The sequence below is a fragment of the Leiobunum rupestre genome, chromosome 4 (genome assembly GCF_980474605.1).
Source record: "Leiobunum rupestre chromosome 4, qqLeiRupe1.1.hap1, whole genome shotgun sequence".
NCBI classification, from domain to species: domain Eukaryota; kingdom Metazoa; phylum Arthropoda; class Arachnida; order Opiliones; family Sclerosomatidae; genus Leiobunum; species Leiobunum rupestre.
In genome coordinates, this window is record NC_143387.1 from 61,236,166 (window position 1) to 61,261,421 (window position 25,256).

A 25,256-nucleotide genomic window follows, 5' to 3' on the forward strand; every position below is an offset into this window, starting at 1 on the left:
TAGCGCACCTTAGGTCATAATTCCCTTGAGTAATAAACAGTGGTAAAAAGCTAGTTATATCAGCGCTACGCAAGAGTAGTGAGAAAAGCCGAATCACCGCAAAAATTGCGTCTGGAATATTTAGACCTTTGCAAGCTTATGATTGGGTAATTTTCGAGGTTTCCTTTTGAGTCTCGCATTTTCGTCCAATAAATGCCAACCTCACAAAATCGACGCGACGCGCGGACTGATACATTTGGTAGTTTTCCAGTCTTCGCTCTCTCGCACAAGTCAAAGTAAGGAGCGATACTCCCTTTTCTTTTGATTAGGCCGGTTTTTCCGTATTTGCAACGTTTCAAGCAAATTTCAGTCAAAAGTTCCCAAAGAATTTCGAATCATGGTGAGTATAATTTTAACCTTACAATTTTGCTTTACGAATAGCCCGTGAACGAATTTTAGAAGAATACGATTAGACCTATCAACAAAGACTGAAAGACTCTAAAGAAGTTAGTTTTAAAAATGACAAAGCCACGACCGGCACAATGCCTGACGAGGCTTAACTATGATATTACGCGTATGCATGCATTCCGCTATGCGGGACGGGAGGAAGTGTTTCGATATTCTCACGAAAGAATTTTAAGTTCTAAGCCTTTACCCGTTCTAGATGCCAAATAAAAAAAGAATCTAGGGGCTATCTTTTGTGATGGAACTAAAACTCCGATTCGCTGAAAAATCCTAGCACAGCTTCCCTAATCTTGCTAAATATAGAACATCTCCCTCTAGTATAAGGTAGACCTATTTAGATTTTTGGGCCCTTCCAAAATCATTAGGTAGACTTTACCAAGAGGCTGTTTCTCTTACCGCATCCTAGGGATCTTAGTCTTCCTCTCGTTCTTCTAATGAAATAATACCCATCATCCTCTCCAAGAAAAGTTCTATTTTTAAGAGGTGTTTTTGCAAAGCTTGGGGTTTTGTAATACGTTGCCTTTAATAAGAGCATGGCCAAATATTGTTAATTTAGACACTGAGGCTTGGTTTTAAGCTCCCAACTATTTAAATGTTTTAATTTCCCTATTAGGAAAAATTGAATGTAATAATTTTTGGGAAAACTATTTTTTTTGTGAAATTTGACTAGTCCATTTGAATGAGTTTTGCGCTAATTTAAAAAAAAACTACCTAGGAGAATTTAAAATGCCTGGTCCAGTAAGATGTTTTGACATTTTGAATTAAAATTTAAATACGGTAGTTCATGCTTCAATAGAGTAGTATCAGTGTTATGTCACTCATGCTTTTTTCTATAGAGAAAAAAACTCTTAAAATGGCAGCCCTGGTCAAAGCTACTAAGTGATATTACTCTATCAGTAGTAAAGTGTGTCTGACGCTTCTCTTTTTAATCTCAAGTCTGCTTTATTATATAATGAAAACTACTACTTCTTTTTGTAGTCTTCTGGAGTAACCGTTTCCACTGAGGCCAAGACTGTCTATGAGGAGGTTAAGAAAGACAAAAAATATAGATACATAATCTACCACATTAAGGATGAAAAAGTTATCGATGTGGAGACCACAGCGCCTAGAGATGCCACCTACCCACAATTTTTGGAACAATTGCAGAAGTTTAAAACAGAATGTAGATATTGCGTGTTTGACTTCCCAGCCAACATTCCCGTTGAGGGTTCCCAAGACAAGACATCTATGTCTGTAGATAGGCTCGTTTTGATGACTTGGTAAGAAATTTTGAAAAATTTAATCTTTTGAACCTAATTTTTGGGGGAATATTTAGCTAACAAAGCGTTGTTTTTGACACGTTTAGGTGTCCTGAAGGATCCAAAATCAAGCAAAAGATGTTGTATTCGAGCAGTTATGATGCCCTTAAGAAAGCTCTAGTTGGAGTTTACAAATACGTGCAAGCGTGTGATTTTGAGGAAGCAAGTCAAGAAGCATTAGAAGAGGCTTTTAGGAAAGGTGGCAAGTAGACTAAAGAAAAGCAAATGAGAGGAATTGTAGTGGCCTCTTTTTCTTTTTTTTTTCTTCTGAGCCCTGTGGACACAAACAGTTTAAATACAAGAAACTGTTTAACTCAAAACCGTTAAAAATAATTTAAGCTTTGAGCAAGCACAATTCTAGCTTTAAATCCAATTCGATTAAGGCTGGGTTTCGTCCGATGCTCGAAAAAAATATATAAAAACTTTTCATATAAATTGTGCTTGTAGAATTTTTCGTCGTTTTATGTATTTGCATTTTTTTCTAATTGTGAAAATTTACCTCCTGGAAACAAAAATTAACAAACTAAACTCTTAACTAAATCGACTTGTATTTATATTTAAAATATTCTTAAGTTAAAATTAAAAGCTTTAGTTAAAAATGAAGCTCAATTCGGGTGCTTTTTAATTTATGCCTTTGATAATAAACTGTCAATTTTATTGACTCTTATTACCCAATTTCAAGACCGGTTAAATATTCAATTGCCCATTTTTCCAGTGTTTTTTGAAACTGTCTCTGAGAAAATAGGGATAATTTTTTTGTAAACTTATGAAAAATGTAAAACCAATTCCTAAGTCAATATGCTAATAAATATGAAAAAAAAACCAAACTTTTTAAAATTTTATTTAAGAATTTTGTTGTACCGACAAGGAGCCACGACAGTATTTTGTAACTTCTTTCAAATAAAACTAGTCTTCTTTCCCAATTTTTTCTTTGGCCTATCTACCCTTCTCTATTATAAGGTGCCTAAGGGCATTGTTTAAATTGATAAAACTAAATCATAATCAATTTCTAACAATGAAGTACGCCCATAAATATTTGATAAGTTAATAGGCTCGTAATTTTCAAGGGCAAAAGGAAAATGTTGAAACTTGGTTTACGCATGATATTACCCTATACGAATTTTATTAAAAACATTTCAGTGGAAATCTGATTGTTTCTCAACCACCTCTCGTTCTTCGACATACGTTCCCTATTAAATTTTGTAGGTTACACCACTGTATCTCCCTCTTTTTAAGCGTTGATGCGTGGTAAAACTCGAGTTTTCGTCAATTACTGAAATAACAGTTTTGTACGATTTTTTGAACAAACTGGTCGTCCAATTTCCACAGTTCGTACCCACCCTGTTACGCCCCTGAAATCCCTGTTCTGCGAAATTATATATTTTCCATTTCGATCATAGATGGCCACAACGTCTCTATATATTTTTACTCGTGCCTATTCTTTCTTCGGGTGTTTCCGGATTCCGGAATTTTAGCAACAAACAAAGCAGGAAAATTCGGAAGCCATATTTGGTGGCGATCCTTAGAGAGTAGCAACCGAGAAGCTTGCCCATTAATGAGGTAATTGTCGTTTTTATTGTAAAAGTAGTTATTCCTTTTAAGGAAGATGAATGTCGTCTTTGAATCGTACGTTTTAAGGGGTTTCGAGACGTTTTATTTTAGTGATAAGCCTTGGTGTACATGTGTTTGTAGGTCTACATGAATGTTCGTATTTTTAGGCCTACATGTTTCGAGACTTAATAACTGGGGATTTTCAATGGCGGAGTCTGGGGGAGATTGGGCGGTAACCTACGTAGGCTACGTTGTTCTTACGCCGCGCGAAAACGAAGATTGATTTTTTTGGTTGCAAGGGGGGTCAGATTATTACTCTTTCGCCGTTTGAATGTCTAGAAATAAGATAATTGTACAAAATGCTTACACAATATATATAGTTCATGTTTAAGGATTTGAGGAGATATTCACTACACACAATGGCAATCTTTTAAAAAGCAGTGATCATCCAGCACTTAGATTTTAAATGGAGTCTTATCAACATTGCACAGTACTTATTCGCGTTTGACAACATTTTATTTTCACTTGCCATCTGATGTAAAACGGAAATTTCCATTTTGATCAAATATGAACCTCCCATTAACAGAAGGTTTACGACTCGGTTAACTTTTTAAATTCAGTAACATCTCAATAAGATAAATTAGTTGTTGTTTATAGTTGGATGTTGTAGGAGGTTGATTTAACAATCTTAACATCTGGTTAAATTATATTTGATAAGAATAAATCATACCAGTTAAGACTACAAAGGTTAGAAGACAATCATTCTTCATTTCTCTTAGTGTCAAGTAACATTGAATTTTACTAGCTATACCCTTATTCAGTATAACCTGTTACCACTTATATCCTAGGTTAGGGGTTCAGTTTTAAAATTTAAGCTTCATCATGACCTTCTACCAGGATAGCTGTTGATTATGTTCAAAATTTTATTGAAATCGGTTAAGGTTTTCTGTTTATGGTTATGATAAACATTTCTTCTTTTAAGTCCGATACAAGGAAATTTAACTTTAATAAATTTCAGTTTTTAGGTATTGTATTAATGTACTTCATGGTTCCCAAGCTAAAATCACAAACTAAACTACTGCAGTTTTTATAAACATTATGGAAGATAACTAATTCAAATTAATGCTACTAATATGGTAGTTGCTTGTAATTGGTCAAGTTCAATTGAGGTTTTGGCTTTGGCTATTATTATATTGGTTTAGAGTAAGAAATAATACATAGTATAAATTTTTTTACTTTGGGAGATTAATGTTTCGATTACCCCTCTCATACATTTATGGTAACTTATTTGAGAGGTTTCAATATATACTTGAAACATTTCTATGATGTGGGAAATTGGAATTATAATTTTTCTCAAGTATCTAAGAAACACCATACTTATGAAAAGATTATCATTATGGAATTTTACTTATTTACTTAGGGTGCTTGTAATGCTTATTTGAAAATTTTTTTTAACAATATTTGGGTAGTTTTATGAATGTATTCTTGGAGGAAATATATCATCTTGTTAAGACAATTTAGAGGAAATTATTGACACTCAACACTATTATCAATACATTTTCCGTTTATCATTTTAATTTTGATTTTTCAGATCATACATGAAATTGGCCGTGATACCATCTGAATAAGTGTTGGACACAGCATGATGCTAGCTCATGAAAGAGCAATAAGTAGAAGCCAATGGAATCAGCTCTAAAGCAAAAACCTCCCAAGAAACCGCATAAGTGCAGTGTTTGCGGGAAAGGATTCGGAGATCGAGAAAGTTTGGAAACCCACTTGAGAATCAATCACAACGTTAGCAACTGCAAGTGCGAAGTTTGTGGCAAGCGCTTTGCTCGAGAAAATGATTTAAAGACTCATTTGTGGACCCACGCCAAAGGAAAACCCTATTCTTGCGATCTCTGCGATAGGACATTTACTCGCGCTTCGAGGCGAAACAACCACAGGAATGAAAAGCATAAGGATGGTTTGCCAGTGCCGTCATCAGTAGGAGGTCAACGAGACGACAGTAGTAGCGAACGTTCCTCGTCAGAGGACGAAGCCGGAGAAGCCACTAGCAAGAAGAAAAGTCAGAAGAGCAAGAAAAAGAGCAAGAAGGGGGCTGAAGAATCGCCAAAGAAAGGAGTTCCACAGTGTAAAATTTGCAATAAAAAGTTTGCTTCGTTGGACAGACTTAAAGGTCAGTTTCTACTTAACTAATGTTCATTTTAATTTTATTCTCCATATTCATTCCAAATTAGTCAATTTAAAAGTGAAATTTTTTGTACCAAATTTTATAAAAAATTCCTTAAAAATTAAGGTCATCTAAATCCAATATTTAAATTTTAGGGTTGTTTTAAATTCGATAGTTCCTTGCAATTGCTGATTGTAGGACTTACTGTGCATATGTCTTAATAGTTAGAAGAGAAATTAAATTACTTCCATTGGGATCTATTTTAATATTATTAGTATTAGCATTTGCGCATGACACATTTTTTTATTGTAATTTTGGTTTTACTTCGTAAGATAATTTTTTTGCGTACTTTATGAAATTTTATTGTTAAATTTTATTTTTTTTTAGCCCATTCAAAAACTCATAATAAGAAGAAATTATACCCGTGCGAGTTGTGCGATCGTACTTTCAGCCAAATTGGAAGCCGCAACCGCCATCGGCGTGGCATGCACAAAGGTGTTGATCTTCCAGATTCCGGTGACGTTTCTTCGGACGAACAGGAAGAGGACACTTTCCTCTGTGACTTGTGCGACAGCAGCTTCTCTTGCGAGCAATACTTGGAGGATCATTTCTTGTGGGTACACAACAAAAACTCGACTGTCCATAACGGTGAAGAAGGTGGTGACCTTTCTCCCGAAGAGACCCCGAAACGACCCCCCAAGAAAAAGTTGAAAGCCAAGTAAATATTTGCGAAGCACTTCCCTTCACGGGCAACGAACTTGGACAATTGGATTACCAATCATTTAGATAAGCTGCGTGAACTGTTATAACAAAAACCAAAAACTATAATTCGCATTTTTCTCGCATTCAACTTCCACATTCGAAGGTTTTTTTTGAGTGACAAAACTTTTTCGGGAACGTTTTTATTTGTCATTTTCCAAGTGAACTATGGTGATTATTGGCTGCGCTTTAGGACTGTATAACGTTGAAGATACTGGTAAGTCTTGGATTTTGTTTTGACTTTCTATCATATGCCTACATTTCTTTATTTAGAAATTTTGGTTTGTAGGCTTATTTTTTATTTAAGAGGCCATTATAGCAATATGGTTTCTTAATTATATCGAGAGTAGATTATGTAAATGTATTATGGCTTGGTTCAAGGTATCATTGTCGCAATTGGTTTAGCTTTAGCAATTACAATTTTAGCAATATGTTTTATTGTTAAAAAAAATTATATTTTGCTTTAATTTTTAAATGCATTACTTTTACTTTTCCTATGTTTACGCAGCTTCCTTCATATTGTACCAATTCTCCCCCCCCCCCCCACCATCCAAAACTTCAGATAAAGTGTTGTAGTGTCATTTGAAGTAGTGCAGATGCTTTCCGGTTATTTATTAGGTGGTTAGCTGCACAGTCAGTAACTAGACCACCAAATTAGATACACGCAATTTAAATTTATCTAAGAATCCTCATAACTATGCCTTGCACCTACATTCGTGTCCATTCAGAATTGAAAATCCTTAATTTATTTTATTTACCATCTCATCATGTTTTACTTGAAATTTTCAAATTAAATTTGCATGATTCGTCATAGTTTCGAATAAACAAAATATATGGTAATTTGGTACTAAATTTATTACTGTTTCTGGTTTATTCACAAATTAACTTTCGCACAACTTTTTATTAAAAAAAGTTTCCGAAAGAACTGTAGTTATTTTTACCGTTATTTTTCACTCCCTTTTCGTCAAAGCTGTGGTTTGTAAGCTAGTTACCCACTGCAAATCTATTGTCTTGAACTTTTTAATGAGACTCGCATTGGGTAATTAGCTGAAGATTTTTATTTGTGGTGGATTTTTCTCTCTCTCTCTCTCTCTCTCTCTCTCTCTCTCTCTCTCTCTCTTTCATATCATCTATTCGCTATTGGACTGAACCACTAATTTATTTGGTCACCGAAACTAACAACATTTCATTTCGTACCAATTGAAATTCGGTGTTTGAAATGGGTATCAGTGTTTATCTCGGTGAAATTCTGGGGATCTAATTCATTGCCTCGCATTTCAATGTGTTATTTTTGGCTATTTGGTTCGGTAAATTGGTAGTTGGTGTATTCTAGCCCCATTTTTGTTTCGGGTGAATTTGGTTATTCCTTTAGCGAATAGATATCGTGGCCTGTAGTCCAGCAAAAACAAACACCAGTGATTTTGCAACAGACTTGTATGGGCTCCGTTCATGCCATGCATGTCTGGTTTTAAGTCCATCTTGGGAATGTTATTAAAATTATTACATTATTGCATGCATGTTGTATGGTATTTTTTTTTAATTTCTCCCCCTCAAACTTTTATACGGATTTATTAATAGGCCAAACTGAGGAAATAAAATCAAATAGTCGTAAAATATCTCGAAAAACAAGAAATTGATTCTTTTTTTTAGTCGAGAAAGATTTCGTTTAAAATATAAATCGGGCGGTTCCTTTCGGTGAATATAAGAGCAAAAATACCCGCTGAGACGCTTCCGAACCAGATCTTGAAAAACAATAATCATGTACGGAGCCCATCAACATTCTACGCTTTGGAGAGAGCTTATAAAAAAACTTTGCTGGTATGCCTAAAATGACATTTTCACATTCCGAGAGTTTCTTTGCGGAGGCACACTTCGAAGCTTTTAACCGTGAAAACCCCCGCAAGAAACTCGTATTTTTTGTATTTGTTAAAACTTGCAAGCCGCGTATCTTTTTGTTCGGCGCTATTAATTTAATTAAAATAATATATATATATATATATATCTATATAATAGTAGTTCGAAAAGACTTGTAAGTTTTAGCGAATGCGTGCATCCATTTTTGTCGCTTCTTTGCGTGTCGCACCCCTGAAAACGTTCTCTTTATGTTTATAGGTATGAATATGGACCCCGAATCGAAACGATATTAATAAAATACAAACCAAAATCGAATTAAAATAATTTAGATTAATATTTGGGAGATGAAAAGATGATGCAAGCCCATGAGAGGGTGTCCATCGACGAGAAATCATTCGCGTGCGAAATTTGCTGGCGGAGGTTTGCGCGAGAGAACGATTTGAAAACTCACCTGTGGGTGCACACTCAAACTCAGGAAAAGCCGTATAGTTGCGACCTGTGCCACCGAGCCTTCCCGTGCGCGGCCACTCGCGATAGCCACTTCAAAAGAACCCACAAGGATGTGGTCTCGCTGGCCGTCGTCTCTTCCTCGTCGGCGCACGCACCCTCTCCTCAACAACAACAGCCGCTTCAGGTTCTCGGCTCCCAGCAGCAGCAGCAGCGACTCGCCACCTCCCAACAACTGTCCGTGGCCGCTAGCCAACAACAACTGTCCGTGTCGACGAATGCCGACTCGTCTTTGCGGAAAAATTCTCCTCCTTGCGATATATGCGGCAAGACATTCGCATTTAAATATTACGTGAAAATTCACCAAACAGGTAAAACGAAACGAAATTTAACGAACGCGAATCGTCATACCAACAAGCAGGTAATTTTGAGTCCCAAATTTTAGTCCACACTAAAGAGAAACCATATATTTGCGACTTGTGCCATAAAACGTTCAGCCAAGCCAGTAAGGTTTTAAATATTAGTAGCTCTATACGAGAAACAGGAATTGAAGTAAACTAGAGCCCCACTCCTCCTCCGCAGGTAGTCGCAATAGACATCGAAAAGAAATGCACAAAGAAGGGACGGACCCGCCTAATGGCTCGCAGTTGGCCATTAGCGACGGCTCCGAAAAAATGGTCTCGCAGTTTGACGTGTTGGGGAAGCAGTTCCCGTCGTCTCGAGGGGCTCTGTACGAAGTCCATCCCGTCCCGGAAACCAAAGAGAAACCCTATGCCTGCGATTTGTGCCATAAAAGATTCACCCAAGCAAGGTAAAATTTGTTTTGTCGCCGATTCGATGTAAAGTTTTGTTAGTCTCGAAAACGATCCATACAATGTCTTGAATTTATAATAGCTCACGGAATAGGCATTTGAAAGAAATGCACAAAGACGGCGAAACGCCGCTGCCGCCCGGAGAAGGCCCTCCTGGGACCAGGAGAGCCATCGGCGTCCTCACCAGGAACGTCGGACCGGCGTGCGCGGTGTGTTGCAAACGCTTCCCGTGCAAGAGTCTCTTAGAAATACACACCCGCGTGCACACGAAAGAGAGACCCTATTCGTGCGAAATCTGCTACAAAACGTTCACTCAAGTTTCTTCCCGAAACTTTCACCGAAGGAAAATGCATAAGGACTTAATCTTAAGCCTAATACCTCCTCCGTCTGAACAGCAACAGCAGCAGCAAGAACAACAGCAGTTGACTCTCAAACAAACCACTCTGGTGGAAAGCGGCGGGAAATTGGTGCCCGAGTGCGGCGTTTGCGGCAAGAGGTTCCCTTGCAAGAGTCTGATGGAGATCCACATGAGAGTGCACACCAAAGAGAGACCATATAGCTGCGACCTTTGTTTTAAAACTTTCACGCAAGTTTCATCGAGAAACTTCCATCGAAGGAAAATCCACAAGGAGCAGATTGCCTCTCCGAACAGCCAGAATTCATCTTCCTCGCAAAGTAGTTTGCCACAACCTTTGGCTCTTCCAGCGCCACCCTCGACTCCCCTCCAACAGCAAGTCCAATTGCCCGAACACCAAAAGCAACAAATGCATCTCGCCCAACAGTTGCAATCTCAGCTTACTCAGTCACAATCAACCCAGCAGCAGCAGCAGCAAGCCCAATTGCCCGAACACCAAAAGCAACAAATGCATCTCGCCCAACAGTTGCAATCTCAGCTTACTCAGTCGCAATCACCCCAACAACCGCAAACGCAGGTGACTCAACACCAACAGCAAACGCAATTGACGCAACAACAATCGCAGGTGTCCCAGCACCAACAGCAATCGCGAATAACCCAGATTACGCAGCAACATCAACCGCAATCGCAGGTATCCCAGCAGCACCCGCAACAAGCGCAAGTGCCGCAACATCAACAAGGTCTAGTCCAGCAACAACCTCAGCTATCGCGGCAGTTGGCCCAGCAACAAGGTCAAACGTCGCAGCAGGCTCAGAGTCAATTGAAACAACAACAGTCTCCTCTGTCCCCCTTATCGCAACAAGCCCAGCTTCAGCATCAGTGTCAAATCTCTCATCAACATCGTGGCCAGTCTCCTCTGTCCCCTCAGCAGCAACAAGCGCCTTCCTTGCAACCGCAACTGTCCCCATTATCGCAACAAACGGCCAAATCATCTCCGTCTCCCACCCAACAGCAGCAACAGAATCTGCAACACACGCACGCCCTTCATCCGGTTCAGCAAGCAACCTCCCCTTCACCCGGCACACAACCACAACCACCACCACCACCGCCGCAACAACAGAATTTGCAACACTCGCACGTTCTACAACAAGTTCAACAAGCCACATCCCCTTCTCAACAAAGCCAGTCATTGGTAGGCGACGCCAGTGACAAGAACTTCCATTGTAAAATGTGCGCTTCGGGTAGTTTTACACACTACAAATAGGCTTAATGATTTAATAAAAACGAATTTATAAAAAACCTTCCAAAACTAGTCAATGTGCCCAACTTGAGCTTTTTTCCCCTTCATTTTGCGGGGCGTCGTAAAATGATGATACGTAAAATATATATTATATATACAATACCTATCATCAGGTACAATTCCGAATTTTTAAAAAAAAATAAACTGCGATTTGACTAGTAATTATGCAAATTTATACAAACGTTTGGGTCTTTTTTTTTTCAAAAAAAACTTTAATACTTTTTTCTTCTCTTTAATTTGTGCTATATATCTTTCTCGAAAAGGTATTAATTTTATACTAACATGTTTACAAGATATAATCTACGAATGAGAAATTATGCAGCGTCACATTTTTAAGTTTATAGTCTTTAGTCGCTTTTTGTTAAGTTTTTGCCTCGTAGAGTAGAAGTTGGCAATGCGTTAAAAGCTGTGTGGTTAAAATAAACATTTTGATCATGTTGTGGATTAATTTAGTCCATATGTGGAATGTATCGAGCTAAACAAAGTACCTCTTCCATGTACCTCTTTTTAATATAATGGTGCTGAAAATGTAGGCTATATTAGTAGCATGCGTTTTGTTCCCCATCCTTGTTAAAAATTAAAGCAAAATGTAGCCTAAATAAATATCCTACCTCAAAATTTATTTTAGTTATATGTGTTTTAGTTGAAATTCCTGGTTGCTCTATATATGCAGTAGCTTATTAACGTTTTTTTCAAGATACAGTTAGCGAAGTTTGAAAAAAATTACAAAATTTATGCAAGAACTTAATTTATTATTTGTTGAAGTAACTGTATCGTGAAAATAACTTTTAGTTATTTGGCTAACAGCTTCGTGACTAAGCTTTTTGGCTCTTAACATTTGTTGAAACGAATATAAATTTTGGCAGGCGCTTTTTACGAAATTTGAGGTTTTTTTACTTTTTCAAACAAATCATCGTTATTTGATCGCGCGATATACTGTACAAATGCGCTATTTAAATTTTTGATTGACAAATTAAAATTTCTAAATATTCGCGTTACTATATATAAATTTATTACCACGGTGGTGTACAATTATCGCACGGTCAAGTCGAGGGTTACGTTATACGAGTGTGTGAATGATTTTGTGTTGGCCATGTCAGTTTAAAGTCAGGCATTTAAGGCAGTTGCATGGAAATATATATATATATATTGACCTTAGGTTATACTTTTTACTTGACATACATTTTCTTTTTTAATTTTTATTTTTAATTTTTGTTTACAATTAGAACTTTTTTATTTTTCAGGGAAGCTTGACACTGAGATGACAGGCAGGGGGCCCTCTATGCAAAAATAAATTCTTGGACATAAAAAAAATGGGGGATGTTCTTAAAAAAATGCTTATTACTATTATAATTATCAAATTTTTTGTGGTGAATACGTAAATATATGTATTTGCGCTTTGTCTACTATCGTACCCGAGTTATCAAAAGAAATATTTCAAAACAATGCTCAGGTTTATTCGTAAAATCAAGTCTTATAGCTATAATTATTAATATACCATTTTCCTTCCCGCTATCCGTTTTATGTCCGTTTATCCAGTTTCATTTCCAGGACAAACGTCTACAAATTCTTCTTTGTTTACCCCCTAAAATCTCCCATTATAAATTCTTCCCCCCAGAAGCATCCAAAACTGTGTAAGGAAAAAACTTCAAAAGGCCCTTGTGTTTTGATTTACTATCAATGTTACATTTAGGCCAAGGTCAATTATAGTTTTTTCGTACTTCAAAGAAATAAAACTTCTACAGTATGCGGGTTAAATCATGTAAAAGCATACGTAAAAAAGTCTTTAAGCGTATATTTAGCGTTGTTTAAAAGAAAAGGTTCTTAAAAAATTAAGAATATTCTATTGACTGTTTTAGGAAAAATTGTTGTTTATGACGACTGAGAAAGTCTGGTTATTAGCGAAAACGAAAATGGAAACTAATTTTTCGGTTATCTTCTGTCCGATATGGAGTTCAATTACAAATTTTTCAACCCTTTATAAAACATTTTCCTAGTTTATCCCTTAGATGTAAAAAAACGTACACAGCATTTCAAAGTTACGTCAATGTCAAAATAAAAATGCTGTTTTTTATTTTCTTTTTGGGGTTTTATAAGTTATACGCGTCGATGTTGATAGTAAAATAAAGTACCCATCCCAGTATATAAATTAAAGCAGAAACGACAAGTTTTTTCGGGTTTCATTTAAAGTTATTTTAGAGTCCCAGATTTAATTTTTTTTAGAATACAAAAAACTTAAAAAAAATATTAATGTTGTACTTGTAAAAGAAATCGCATATCGTAAAATTCATTTTAATTTGTTTATTTGCCAGTATTGTACAAAATGTACATGTTTTTCATTGTTTTCAGACGCTTTTTTGAAAATAGCCATTATAATTGTACAGTTACAACAGCTAGTTTTTGTGCACCCGAAAAGTTTAGACCATAGCACGTTACTTGGAAATGTATACTCCAGTTAAATAAACTAAAAAAAAAATGTGTATTTAAATTGTTTCTAGGATTTATTTACTAGTTACTTTTGAGACTTAGTTATAATCATCTAAAATAGGAAGTTATTTTTAACTTCAATTTTAATTTTCGAGGCAACTAAAATTAACAAAAATTATCGCAAACACCTTGTTTTTTTTATAATAGTCGCAACGTTTCCGGATTGCGAGACTCGGCTACGATAGCTCTGCTAAATCCTTTTAAAAGTCTGTTTTTAGGTAAAAATCCGTATCCAGCCGAATTTAAGTTTCAAGTCATTAAATTGCTTGGATATTTATATATTTTATCTAAAACCGTTTAAATATCCTTTCGAAAGAAAATGACTTGCGCGAAAACGAACTGGTAATGTTATTTGGATCATATTTCTTTCACACGATTTAACGCTTAAATATATTTGCCAATTTGTGAAGAAACGGAAGTAACAGAGACATTGTTTACTTTTAGCTTGAAAATTAAAAGAGCTCTCGGATTGGATGCGCGCGATGGGTTTTGGTGATTGAGAGGGGCTTCTATGCAAAATGATGCAAACTCATGATCGAGTCTCCATTGACGAAAAGTCCTTCGCTTGTGAAATTTGCTGGCGCCGTTTCGCGCGGTAGGTTGCGCATGATTTTACTCGCAGTTTTCCAATGTCATTTTTGTAAATATTGGAGTTGTTTCGTACAGGGAAAATGATTTAAAAACTCATCTTTGGGTCCACACTCAAGAAAAACCATACAGTTGCGATTTGTGCCATAGAGCTTTTCCTTGTCTCAATAGGTATGTTTTTCTACCAATGTCACTTAAAGGCAGTGTTTCTACCACTCTTAAAAGAAAAACTTGAAACAGTGATTTTCAACCAAAACCTAAAGGGCTTATTCACACGAGCCAACTTTGTTGGTAAGCGTAGTTTTCGACTTTTGTTCGCAAAACTCGTTTCAACCCGAAGTTGTTGAGAAGACGGAAGTTTCTAGTTATTCTTAACAAAATACTCCTACTTCAAAATTTGTCCAGTCCAAATGATGTATACGAAAATTATTAAATTTTAATATTTGAAGGTAAGCCTCAGTCAGAATAACCGACTAAATTGGCTAAAAAATGCGTTCGTGTGGCCAACGCGTTTGATTTATTACAAAATGTCAATTTACGTTAATAAATGTATATAATATTAATTAGTATTTTGTAAACAAGACGATATCTACGAAAATTATATTTAAATATTCGGAGCTAACCTTGTTCAGAAAAACAAACCCAAATCGCACAGAGCAATTCTGGTTGACCAACCATGTTTTGGAAAAAAAATTCACTCCTGTGAATACGCCTAAATTTTATATAATTTACTGTTCGCGACCGAAAACCTAGATAGGTAGCGGCTAAAGCAGACGCTATTAGTTTTTCCTCATCGTTATTGGTATAATAATGATATTTGTATTATTATACAATTTTTGCATCGTTTTCTTATATTTTGATAAATGTATATAAATAAAAACGTTCTTATGACTTTAATTTGATTGTAGCAGACACTAGATCATAGGCGCTACCTCGGCAGTGTTTCCACTCTGCGGTCGAGATTTTCGCCTATTTTAGGGGCAATTTTACCAGTTTTCGATTTTCGCCGCTGTTTTCGCCACCGTTTTCGCCACAATTTCTCCCCATAGATTTAGTGTCACTGCATATGTTTCTTCTCTTTATTTCCAATCTTAGAATTAGGCAATATATTTATTTTTTTACAAAAGGTAACTATTTGTTTTTTAAATAAAAAAAAACATTTTAGATAAATTTTATCTCTGCCAAAAAATTTAATGGGTTGCCATTAGGGGCACAGTAAGTGGACTACTATTTCTGGTGCTCACCAAGACAGTTTTCGCCGAAAACGCCCTTTTTCGCCGCAAAGTGGAAACACTGTACCTCGGAGAAGCTAGCGCCGTTACGCCACCTAGACTCATTTCGGTCGCGAATAAAAATTAAATTGCTAACTTTCTAAACTTATTGGAAAACTATATTTAAACGTAACTTGGACAGGTACCAGATTTTATTTTCATTTTCTAAGATGTTCTAAATCGTTTTAAACCCTCTTTAGTTGAGATTGCGCGCTCACCGTCAAAGAAAATTACTCATAATTAAAAAAACTACCTTTTCTGCTACAAAATATGCCAATTTACATAAATTAATGTGAGCAAGAAAAGTTTCGTAAAATTTTGTACGGGATGCTTTTTTTTTGTTCGGACAAGTGATTTTGTGCGAAAATACTTCAGGTAGAAATTTGAAATACACCGGGGGACATTGATTGGTGAAATTTCATCGTTTTCTGAAATTTGTTTTCACCACTAGGTGCTAGATCAATTTTATAAATTGAGAATTTGTAGAGCTTTATCTGAAACCTACTAATACCTTTGGTTCGATGGAAAAAAACTGAAAAACGCGACTTGAGTTGGGTGATCGAAAATAAACTTGTTTGGTCTCATGGGAATCGACGGAAACCTCCAATTTAGGAATACCTAACCTGTACTAGTTTTAATATTATGTAAATGCACACACGTAGAATAGTTTGCACGCTCAAAAAAAGTTTGGGTTTTATTAAATACCATAATTTATTTCAAACACGTTGGTTCAATTTAACCTCCATCCTCATTTCTGGTGTTACTTCTTGAAAAGTGATTTAAATTCTACGGCGAAGTTCGGCTCTCGTTTCAATAGGAAAAAGTTCAGCGTTGTCAGATCGGGAGACCTTGCAAATCAAAGAACTGGAAAATTTCTTCCGATCCATCTGTGAGGAAATTCGTTGTTCAGGAATTCAGTCACCTCTCTGTGATAATGTGGTGGAGCGCCATCTTGCAGAAACCAAATTCGGCGGCTTTCAGCCAAAGGAAGGTCGTTGATTGCATCTGTAAAAATCGCGAATAATTCTGGCCGTTAAGATTTTGAGGCCAATCAAACGATTTCCTAAAAGTCCACCAAAACGTTTAAGCGCTGGAACAGAACTTGGTGATGATGTTCGAATCACCAGTGAGGGCTATCGTCTTGCCATAGGTTAATATTTTGATGGTTGAAAGGTCCATCTCTAGAAAAAGAACATTCGTTGGCGTAGAGAACATGGCGCGTAAATTGGGGATCCTCATTCATCGCATTGAGTAGCCAGTTGTAAGAGTCGTAACGTCCAAAGACTATATATACACTTCGCTTACTAGACAGGCGTGTTCTATGTCTCAACTTGCATACCGATTGTGGCTCCATCTCGACGCTGGTCAAAATTTTCCCCTAGCTTGAGCTGTGTTACTAATGGCGCCTCTAGCCGCGGGTCCAAATATTAATCCAGCTTTTACAGTGCTACAGAGGTGTTAACAGGTTTTTCCTAGGAACACGCCTGTCTAGTAAGCCAAGCAATTATATAGTCTTTGGTAACGTCTTAGGAAAAACCCATCGATCAGTCCTTGGTGAAGCTACCTATATTTACGTAAAATTTTTCAAACATGGTTTTTATTGTAACCGAAATCGGCACTCGCGGTCGAGCAACGTCTTCGAGGGTATGCGTCAAAATATGCAAGAACAGTGTTCCCATAGTCAAAATTAGGCTGACCAAATCCACGAAACCTAGGTTCTAAATAACCAAACTGTTGAAAGTCACTGACAGCTTGCTTTACTGTATTTAGGGACGGCTTTCTGTTTGGATTTTGACCACATTCTCCAAAGTACAGGGCAACAATTTTGGTACGCTCCGTTCTTGAATAACGAACCATAATTCGAAAGATTGACGATCTCGATGATGTTAAAGCGAGTGTCGCCTCGACGTCAAGTAGATCTTTTTTCAACAGATGTCGCTAGCGTCGAAATCGAAAGAAAATGCTTAAGCTACATTTTGACCCTAAAGTACCCGCTCGTTTGTCAATTTGTCATTAACTTAAATTATAGTAATTTTTAACAATATATTTTATACGGGATATATAATTTAAGTTTAAAGTCCATTAAGTAGAGTATAAATTGTCTAATTATATAATTATAACTGGTGCTTTGACGACATTATTGTTTCGCTATTTTGAATTTTAGCTTTCTTTGCCATTAATAGATGGCACCACGCTGTCCAGTAAAGTCGTTTTTTCGAAGAATCGGATAGATTCATTGCCATCTCTAATAACTAGCTCCTTATCATAATACCGGTGGCAATGATAGTGCCGACAGTTGCTTTAAAAAAAGTGACTTCCATTTAAATACCAAAAATGCACGTGAACTTTAAACCATTTAGGTCTAATTAGATGTTTCAAAATCCTTTTACAAGTTTTTTAAAGGTTGAAAAACGGTCGCAACTAAAATAATGATGGAAATTTTAGACTTCTAAGTAAGCTATGTTTCGTAATGAAGTGCGCGACTATCGCTTTCCAGGATCAAACAAGTTAATTTTGGCTTGCAGTGAAAAAGAGGTTTTTTCCCATCGACCCAAAGGTATTCGTAGGTTTCAGATGATGCTCTACAAATTCTCAATTTACAAAATTGATCTAGCACCTAGTGGTGAAAAAATAATTTTTCTAAAAGTGTGAAAATATTCTCAGAAAACGATAAAATTTCACCAATCAATGTCTCCCGGTGTATTTACTTAAATGTAAAAATTTCAAATTTCTACCTTAAGTAGTTTTTGTGAAACATCACTTGCCCGAACAAACAAAAACACACCCTCTTGTCCTTCATAAAAAGCAGATTTCTTCAAAACGTGGCCAACAAAAGCATTTGCGTGACTAAAGTCCTTTTCACACGAGCCAACTTTTTAAATCAAAATGCTGAGTCAGCAAAAATGGATCAGTGATCCATTTTTTTCTCACGTACATTTTTGGTGGATCAACTCTTCGAACTTTTATTCACACGAACCAACTAGTTGACTAAACTCAAGTTGACTCATCTAGTTGGATCAAAAAGTTGGCTCGTGTGAAAAGGCCTTAACACGTTGTAGAAATGTTTTCTCCATTCACACGGAGCGACTCAGTTTGTGACTCGTGTTGGCCAGCAATGGCAAAATGTTGGATCGCGCAAATAAGCCTCGAAGGAACCACTTGCGCTTTGCTAATTTTATCAGCTTGTTCGAACTGCGCCGAGAATAACGTGGAATTTCTTTGTCTTTGGCACTCGAATCAGTCGCAACAACCATTTTCGTCGAACTCATAAGGAAGAGTCCTTGAATCAAGCGGGCCAGCCACCCGCGTTGTCCTCGACGCACAGCGTTCAGTCGTTGCCGGTGGCTCTGCCCGCTGTCCGAGTCGAAAGCAATAGCCAAGTTGCTCTGTCCAATAACAGAGGGAAACACTCCGCTCCGTGCCACGTTTGCGGCAAAACCTTTGCCTTCAAGAGTTACATTAAAATTCATCAGACAGGTAAATACAACGTCGTTTTATAGAGTACGAAAATTACGCGCTTAAATTTCTTCATTTGCAGTCCACACAAAGGAGAAGCCATATGGCTGTGATTTGTGTCACAAGAAATTCAGGTGATTATTTCCAATGATCATATTTCAACGAGTAAATAGACCAACCATGTCCGGCAACACTGCTATGGATGTTTGGTACTAGACAGTATAGTTTCTAACTGAGTTACCACGAGAAAAGTAAAATTTTATTTAATATTTTCTATATGGTCAGCCAGAAGGTCGACATTTGGTATATAGCTACGTTAACAGAAAATTTTTCAAATATGGAATGTGAGCTGAATCAATCTTTATGTCACTGTATATAATGACTTGTTTAAAAAATTTTACCCATAAATTAGTATTTACATATTTCAAAATGGTCGACCATTGCCCCTTCATAATCAAAAGGTAGAAAGGATTAGCAAAATTCTATTAAATAAAAGGAGGAATTTTCCGAAGTTACCCCATAAAATCACTACTAGGTGAGAGAGAATTGCGGATACATTTCGCTTGTTCTGGCACAACAGGAGTACACCTTTTACGCTAAATTAAACTTCGCTTGTTCTGGTGGAGATAATTACTCAACATCGTGAACTATTCCTCAAAGTCTTTGGGGGTTACTTTTTTTAATCCTACTCCAAAGCAGGAGTAAAGAAAGTAAGGGCACAGTCAGTCATTTTACCAGATAAATGATGGATAAACAGACGAATTTATCAGCTTGCTCTCTTAACTCCTGTTTTTGAGGAGGAGTAAAAAGTGTAGCCCCTAAACTCTGACCTTGTGGAATAGTTCTCGGTGTAGAGTGATTATCTACTGCAAAACAAGCAAGTTTCATTTAGCTTAAAAGGTGTACACCTTTTGTTCTAGAACAAGCGAAAAAAACCACCTAGAATCGGAGTAAAATGACGTAATAGGGTTTCTCTTCTTACTTTACCCCGAAATCCCAGAACAAGCAATAAGAATCGCGCTATAAAGTGGTTTCTTTTCGGCTGTTCTAGGACTAGAAGTGTACTCTTTTTACTCTAAAACGTTTTATTCCCCTGTTCCGGGGATTTGGCTATTATTTCTACTGAAAGATAAAACTGATAAAATCGTCCGCTTATCCAGAATTTATTTTCTAAAATAGCCACAGGTAGCCATTTTGGAAAAACCTTTTTACCCCAACTCAAACAATTCACCGCCTCAGGACAGGAGTGAAATGACGTCATAGGTTTAAGTTTCTCTTGTTAGTCTTCTTCGAAATCCCAAATCAGGCAGAAATAAATCGCCTAGTGAGGCAAATGGAGTCGCCCGCTTTTGGCGGGAAACTAAGTCTATAAAGTCGAATCGAAATATTTGTTTTACAGGGTTGCCACTGGCCAGGGAAAATAGGCCTAAAAATATCTGATAATTGAAATTTATCTTACATTTTATGAAGATGATCCATAAAAACCGAAGTTTGTAAACGTTACGATAAAATATTTTTTAAGTAACACATAACTTTAAGAGTCACCTTTGTATTTAATTTCTAAGCTGCATTAATTTCATTAAAATCGGATAAAAGCAAGAGCGTATTAAGGAGGGTTTAGGGGTTGCCCGGGTTGAAACCCCAGTTTGAAAGGAAGGGTGCAAAGCCAATCATTTATTTAAGTCTCAAGGGAGTGACTTTTTTTCAAAAAAGAAGGTGCACATTTTAAGATTCACCCAAATCCATGATATGCCCTTGAATAAATGTGAAATATGAAGTTCAAAATTGTTTAACTTTGACTTTAAAAAAAAAGGGAAAATCTCTAAAAATGGTCAGTGAAAACAGGGAATTTGAATTTGGAAATCTTGTGGCAACTCTGTTTTATTTAAATCGTTCTCTGGTCTTCCCTTTGACTCGTGTCATCCAGCTCTGAGCCAGTCGTTTCGTTTCAGCCAACCCAGCAGTCGCAATAGACACAGGAAAGAAATGCACAGGGAAAAAAATGCTCTCGGAGAATTGCCCCCGAAAATAGGACCCCCATGCGCCGTTTGTGGCAAGGTTTTTCCATGCAAAAGCTTGCTTGATATTCACATGCGAGTGAGTGAAATTTTATCTTTATTCAAATATGTCATTTCAGTATTTAATGTGGCGCCTAGAGCAGTTAAGATAGTAGCTACTATTATATGTATTAAACGCTTTTCAGGCGATGCTTATAATATTGAGTTTAGTTAAAGAAAGCTTATTTTGGTATATAATGTAACTTTGGTTTACTAAATGGAGTCAAAACCCGATTTAGTAAACGTCGTCTGGAAAGAGCTTTACTGAAGTGGTGTATTCATTTGTATAGTGTTTGTTGAGACCAATGGTGTGACGGCGAAAGTTTGTACCTTATTTTATAGGTACACACTAAGGAACGACCATACTCGTGCGATATCTGTTTCAAAACATTCACTCAAGTTTCAAGGTCGATTAAATATTTATTTTTTATTGATGGATTAACCAAAATTGTCAGAAGAAGCGTACTAATTTTGGCGTGCTTGTTTTTTCTTCTCTGTCTGTCCCCCGCAGCCGAAACTTTCATTTGCGGAAGGTGCATAAAGAGGTAAGCATTGTCACGCCTCTTATTCAGAATCAAAGCCAATCTCAGCAGCTGGCAATCTCCTCCTCCGACCAACAACACCAACACCAACACCAACACGACAACCAACCGCGTAAGAGCTCGCCTCCTTGCAACGTTTGCGGAAAAACTTTCGCCTTTAAGAATTACCTCGAGGTGCACGCGAGAGTCCACACCAAAGAGAAACCGTACAACTGCGACCTTTGCGACAAAACATTTAGCCAAGCCAGTTCGCGCAACTTCCACCGACGAAGGATCCACAAGGACGCGCCGCCCAACTCTGCCCAGAGCTCCCATCTGCCCAATTTGAACCAGGATCACTTGAGACAGGAACAACTCCGATTGGACCTCAGGGACGAATTACGGCAGGAACAATTAAGACAGGAATTGAGGGAAGAACTTCGACAGGAAATTAGACAAGAACTCAGGCAGGAACTTAGACAAACCGTTAATAGCCCTCAACCACAATCGGAACAGGATAGAGAAAATCGTGGACAGGATAATTTGAGACTCGACAGGTTACGAGTCGATAATCTTAGGCACGAAAGTTTGACTCCCGAAAATCTGAGGCACGAAAATTTGAGAGCCGATAATTTGAGGCATGACAATTTGAGCCCCGACAATTTACGAGCGGAGAACTTGGCGCCCGAAAACTTGTTAAACGAGAATTTGAGAGCTGATAACATCAGAAACGAAAATCTTAGGCAAGAAGCGTTAAGAAACGAAAATTTGAGGCGGGATCTCTTGAGGCACGAAGCCTTGAGGCAGGATCATTTGCGACACGGCTCGTTGAGGCCCGACAATTTGAGCCACGAGGCAATAAGACAAGAGAATTTGAGGCTAGAGTCTCTAAGACAGGATACTTTGCGGCTCGACTCCATTAGACAAGACAATTTAAGACACGAGTCTATACGGCAGGGCACCTTGAGGCACGAAAGTTTAAGCCACGACAATTTGAGGCAAGACAGTATTTGCCAGGAACAAATTCGGCAAGAGCAACTTCGACAGGAACAACTCAGGCAATCCATTGGAACACCGCAACCTCAGTCGAACCATATACCTCAAGCTTCGACACCTCAACCGTTAGCCTTGTGCTTGCAACCTCATCCGGTATCGATTCACAGCGATAAAGGGTTTCCTTGTAAAGGTTGCACTAATAACTTTGGTTACTTGTGAAATATAACCTTAAAAACTGTTAAACTTGACTTTAAACTAAGGTAAATCTTACTCTTAGGTTAAAAACTAAGTAAAAGGGGAAAAGTTCCTAATTTCCTGTGCAGTTTTTGGTTCTTTTTATGCATTTTTGAATCCTTGTGGACGTGTTTAGTTTACCAGAGAAAAAAGAAACTTGTAGCATGTGTTGTGTAACGTATTTGGAATGAATTTGGGAAAACATCAAAAGCACCATCTGTATAGTGCCTTATCTTTGCAAGTTATTTTAAACTGTAGTGGAGAAACGTTTCGATATGCCAATTTGTCAAAACATCGGACTGAAACAAATCCCATATTTAGAATTATTTCTAAGATTAGAGATTTTATTTTCCATTGAGGAGGACAGTGTGGTGGTGTTATGTCATTTTAAAGACTAGCGTTTGTTTAATAATGATAATATTCTTAAAAAGTTGTCTTTTTTTCTCTTAGGTTTTTCTCAACTCTGATCACTCTAACGACCAAATTGAAGATAAATACAATAGTCCTATACCGGAACAGTACAGTGGTGTAGAAAAATTTGGTAGCGCGCTTTTTCAAAAATACAGAGTTGAAAAATTGGATCCGATCCCGGATAAAGCGGACGATTGTTATAATATTAGGTACGGGGAAGCTAGTTCCACTAACAAGTACGGCTTACACTAAAAGATAAATCAAATGGATCCCCATTTGAGAATCGGTTCTTCGCAAGACTTGTATCAGTGCGGCGTATGGACGGAAAATTTCGCCTTGAAAGACAAACTCGGGGCACACATTCGCTCGACTCCTCCGAATTACATGAATTGCTGTCGTTGCGAAGTGTGTGGGAAACTGTTCTCTCGCATCAGCGACCTGAAAACGCATTTATGGGTGCACACCACCAAAGAGAAACCTTTCGCTTGTGATATTTGCAACAAAACGTTCGGTTCGCTTAATAGCAAGAACAGCCATCGACGCAAAGTTCACCGCGGCGAATTGGGTCCCGCGGGGACCCACAATAATTCCTCCGCGGCGGCGGCCCACCATCATTCCCAACAACAGATGCAAGTAGTTTCCCAGGTTCATTCTTCGTGTCATATGCAACAAGGTGAAATGGCGCATTCGCGCGGTCCGAGCGAGAGCCACGCTCATTCGCAAGCCACCAGCCCTTCGTCTCATTCGCATCTTCAACAAGCGCAGCACGCTCATTCTCAATCTCAACAACATCCGCATCCATCTTCGCTCCAGCAAGCGACGGCGGCCGGCCACCGGGCGGGCTCTCACACGCACGATCACGAGCGGCCCCATCAGTGTCACAATCCGAACGAAGCCGCCGCGAACCGTAAACACTCTCCTCCTTGCGACGTGTGCGGAAAGACTTTCGCCTTCACAAATTACATCAAATTGCATCAGACCGTTCACACCAAAGAGAAGCCATTCTGCTGCGACCTTTGCCCCAAAAGGTTCAGCCAACCGTCTTCGAGGAATCGACACCGCAAAAAAACGCACAAGCAAGAGAATATCGAAATCGGGCCGTTAACAGTGGCGCCATCTCAGCACGCGCCAGGCGCGGGTGGCGGCGCCAACCCGACGCCCCCTGGTGGATCGTCGCAATCGCAGCACCAACCGAAGAAGAACTCTCCGCCGTGCGAAGTTTGCGGGAAAACGTTCGCGTTCAAGAACTATTTGAAGGCCCATTATCGCGTTCATTCGAAGGAGAAGCCCTACGTCTGCGATTTGTGTTTCCGTCGTTTCACGCAAGCCTCGTCGCGTAATTTTCACCGCAAAAGAATGCACAAAGAAGCTAGTTTGATAGAACCAACCCCCCAACAAATGGCTATGCAACCTCCTGTCACCGCTCATTTGCAATCTTCGTCGACGTCGCACGACCAGAAACCCTTTCATTGCAAGGCGTGCGTTCCCACTTATCATCCGACATACAATAAACAATAACGACGTGTAAAAATAATAATTAGTGAACGACCCTGATTTATAAAAAAGGAGATCAAAATAATTTTTGTAAAAGGCAAGTCCAATGGGCTCTAACGATATGTAAATCCCGTGATTAAGATACTGTTAAAATCATCTCATATAGCGTCTAGTTTTCGTGAAAGCTAATTCCGAATTGTTTTCATTCGTTCTCTCCGAATTAAAATATCTACATAAATGATATACTATAATATCAAAATAATTTACTAAAATATGATCTTTTTGGATTTTTTTGTAAAGAAAATGCGTACCTGTTTTACATATACATTACGTTTCGACAAATATTATAATTGTAGTCAAGTTCGTGCGTTAAAAGTTGGTTATTACTACTCGCAACATACGTGGCCAGATTGAAAACCATACTTCATCTCTATAACTCATCCCTTAGGTAATTAAAATTTGTTAATTTTCGAGTTTTCGTTAAATCCTGTAAAGTTTACTTCACACGACTAATCTAGTCTCTAAAAAGTCAAAACACAGCCAATTTCGATATCGCGTCATTATCAAAGTTGACCAAATAACGCTTTGTGTAGCTCTTTGAGGTATGTCAAAATACTAAGAATTGTCATTGATAAATAAAATTTTAGCTAATCGAATTCAAAATATCTCGAGAATTATCTCGTTCTCAAGTTGAATTCTTAGGATTTTGATATACCATAAAATTATTTCGATGGCAAGGAAGCTCATA

At 37.7% G+C, this 25,256-nt stretch overlaps 4 protein-coding genes across 7 annotated transcripts; all 4 read left to right on the plus strand.

Moving 5' to 3' along the window:
• The first annotated feature begins 198 nt into the window (after positions 1-198).
• Positions 199-2,257, plus strand: tsr (Cofilin/actin-depolymerizing factor homolog tsr). 2 transcript variants are annotated; one of them, XM_090173668.1, is made up of 3 exons: positions 199-379; positions 1,423-1,703; positions 1,790-2,257. In XM_090173668.1, exons 1-3 carry the CDS (start codon positions 377-379, stop codon positions 1,950-1,952), a joined length of 447 nt encoding a protein of 148 aa, XP_090029794.1. In that variant the 5' UTR covers positions 199-376; the 3' UTR covers positions 1,953-2,257. The 2 variants fall into 2 exon arrangements, with proteins under 2 accessions (XP_090029794.1, XP_090029793.1); XM_090173667.1 differs by lacking the exon at positions 199-379 and adding an exon at positions 1,100-1,182.
• Positions 2,258-6,193: 3,936 nt separating this feature from the next.
• Positions 6,194-12,307, plus strand: LOC149948614 (uncharacterized). 3 transcript variants are annotated; one of them, XM_090173670.1, is made up of 6 exons: positions 6,194-6,442; positions 8,338-8,897; positions 8,972-9,031; positions 9,109-9,337; positions 9,421-10,923; positions 12,238-12,307. In XM_090173670.1, the coding sequence occupies exons 2-6, from the start codon at positions 8,432-8,434 to the stop codon at positions 12,245-12,247; spliced, it is 2,268 nt and encodes a 755-aa protein (XP_090029796.1). In that variant the 5' UTR covers positions 6,194-6,442; positions 8,338-8,431; the 3' UTR covers positions 12,248-12,307. The 3 variants fall into 3 exon arrangements, with proteins under 3 accessions (XP_090029796.1, XP_090029798.1, XP_090029797.1); XM_090173672.1 differs by having other exon boundaries at positions 9,421-10,885; XM_090173671.1 differs by lacking the exon at positions 6,194-6,442 and adding an exon at positions 7,840-8,043.
• Positions 12,308-13,818: 1,511 nt separating this feature from the next.
• LOC149948615 (uncharacterized) lies at positions 13,819-23,127 on the plus strand. Its single transcript, XM_090173674.1, has 8 exons — positions 13,819-14,075; positions 14,147-14,239; positions 18,581-18,816; positions 18,878-18,929; positions 20,748-20,892; positions 21,195-21,259; positions 21,364-22,629; positions 23,054-23,127. Exons 1-7 carry the CDS (start codon positions 13,999-14,001, stop codon positions 22,586-22,588), a joined length of 1,893 nt encoding a protein of 630 aa, XP_090029800.1. The 5' UTR covers positions 13,819-13,998; the 3' UTR covers positions 22,589-22,629; positions 23,054-23,127.
• Positions 23,128-23,179: 52 nt separating this feature from the next.
• On the plus strand, positions 23,180-25,041 carry LOC149948616 (uncharacterized). The gene has a single exon (XM_090173675.1). The coding sequence runs from the start codon at positions 23,279-23,281 to the stop codon at positions 24,530-24,532; it is 1,254 nt and encodes a 417-aa protein (XP_090029801.1). The 5' UTR covers positions 23,180-23,278; the 3' UTR covers positions 24,533-25,041.
• The last annotated feature ends 215 nt before the right edge of the window (positions 25,042-25,256 follow it).

Coding starts and splice junctions, on each gene's coding strand:
- LOC149948614 (XM_090173670.1), top strand. CDS start 8,432: ATGATGCAAGCCCATGAGAGGGTGTCCATCGACGAGAAATCATTCGCG. Junction 8,898..8,971: donor CGTGAAAATTCACCAAACAG/GTAAAACGAAAC, acceptor CCCAAATTTTAG/TCCACACTAAAGAGAAACCA. Junction 9,032..9,108: donor TAAAACGTTCAGCCAAGCCA/GTAAGGTTTTAA, acceptor CCTCCTCCGCAG/GTAGTCGCAATAGACATCGA.
- tsr (XM_090173667.1), top strand. Junction 1,704..1,789: donor AGGCTCGTTTTGATGACTTG/GTAAGAAATTTT, acceptor TGACACGTTTAG/GTGTCCTGAAGGATCCAAAA.
- LOC149948616 (XM_090173675.1), top strand. CDS start 23,279: ATGGATCCCCATTTGAGAATCGGTTCTTCGCAAGACTTGTATCAGTGC.
- LOC149948615 (XM_090173674.1), top strand. CDS start 13,999: ATGATGCAAACTCATGATCGAGTCTCCATTGACGAAAAGTCCTTCGCT. Junction 18,817..18,877: donor CATTAAAATTCATCAGACAG/GTAAATACAACG, acceptor CTTCATTTGCAG/TCCACACAAAGGAGAAGCCA. Junction 21,260..21,363: donor ACATTCACTCAAGTTTCAAG/GTCGATTAAATA, acceptor TGTCCCCCGCAG/CCGAAACTTTCATTTGCGGA.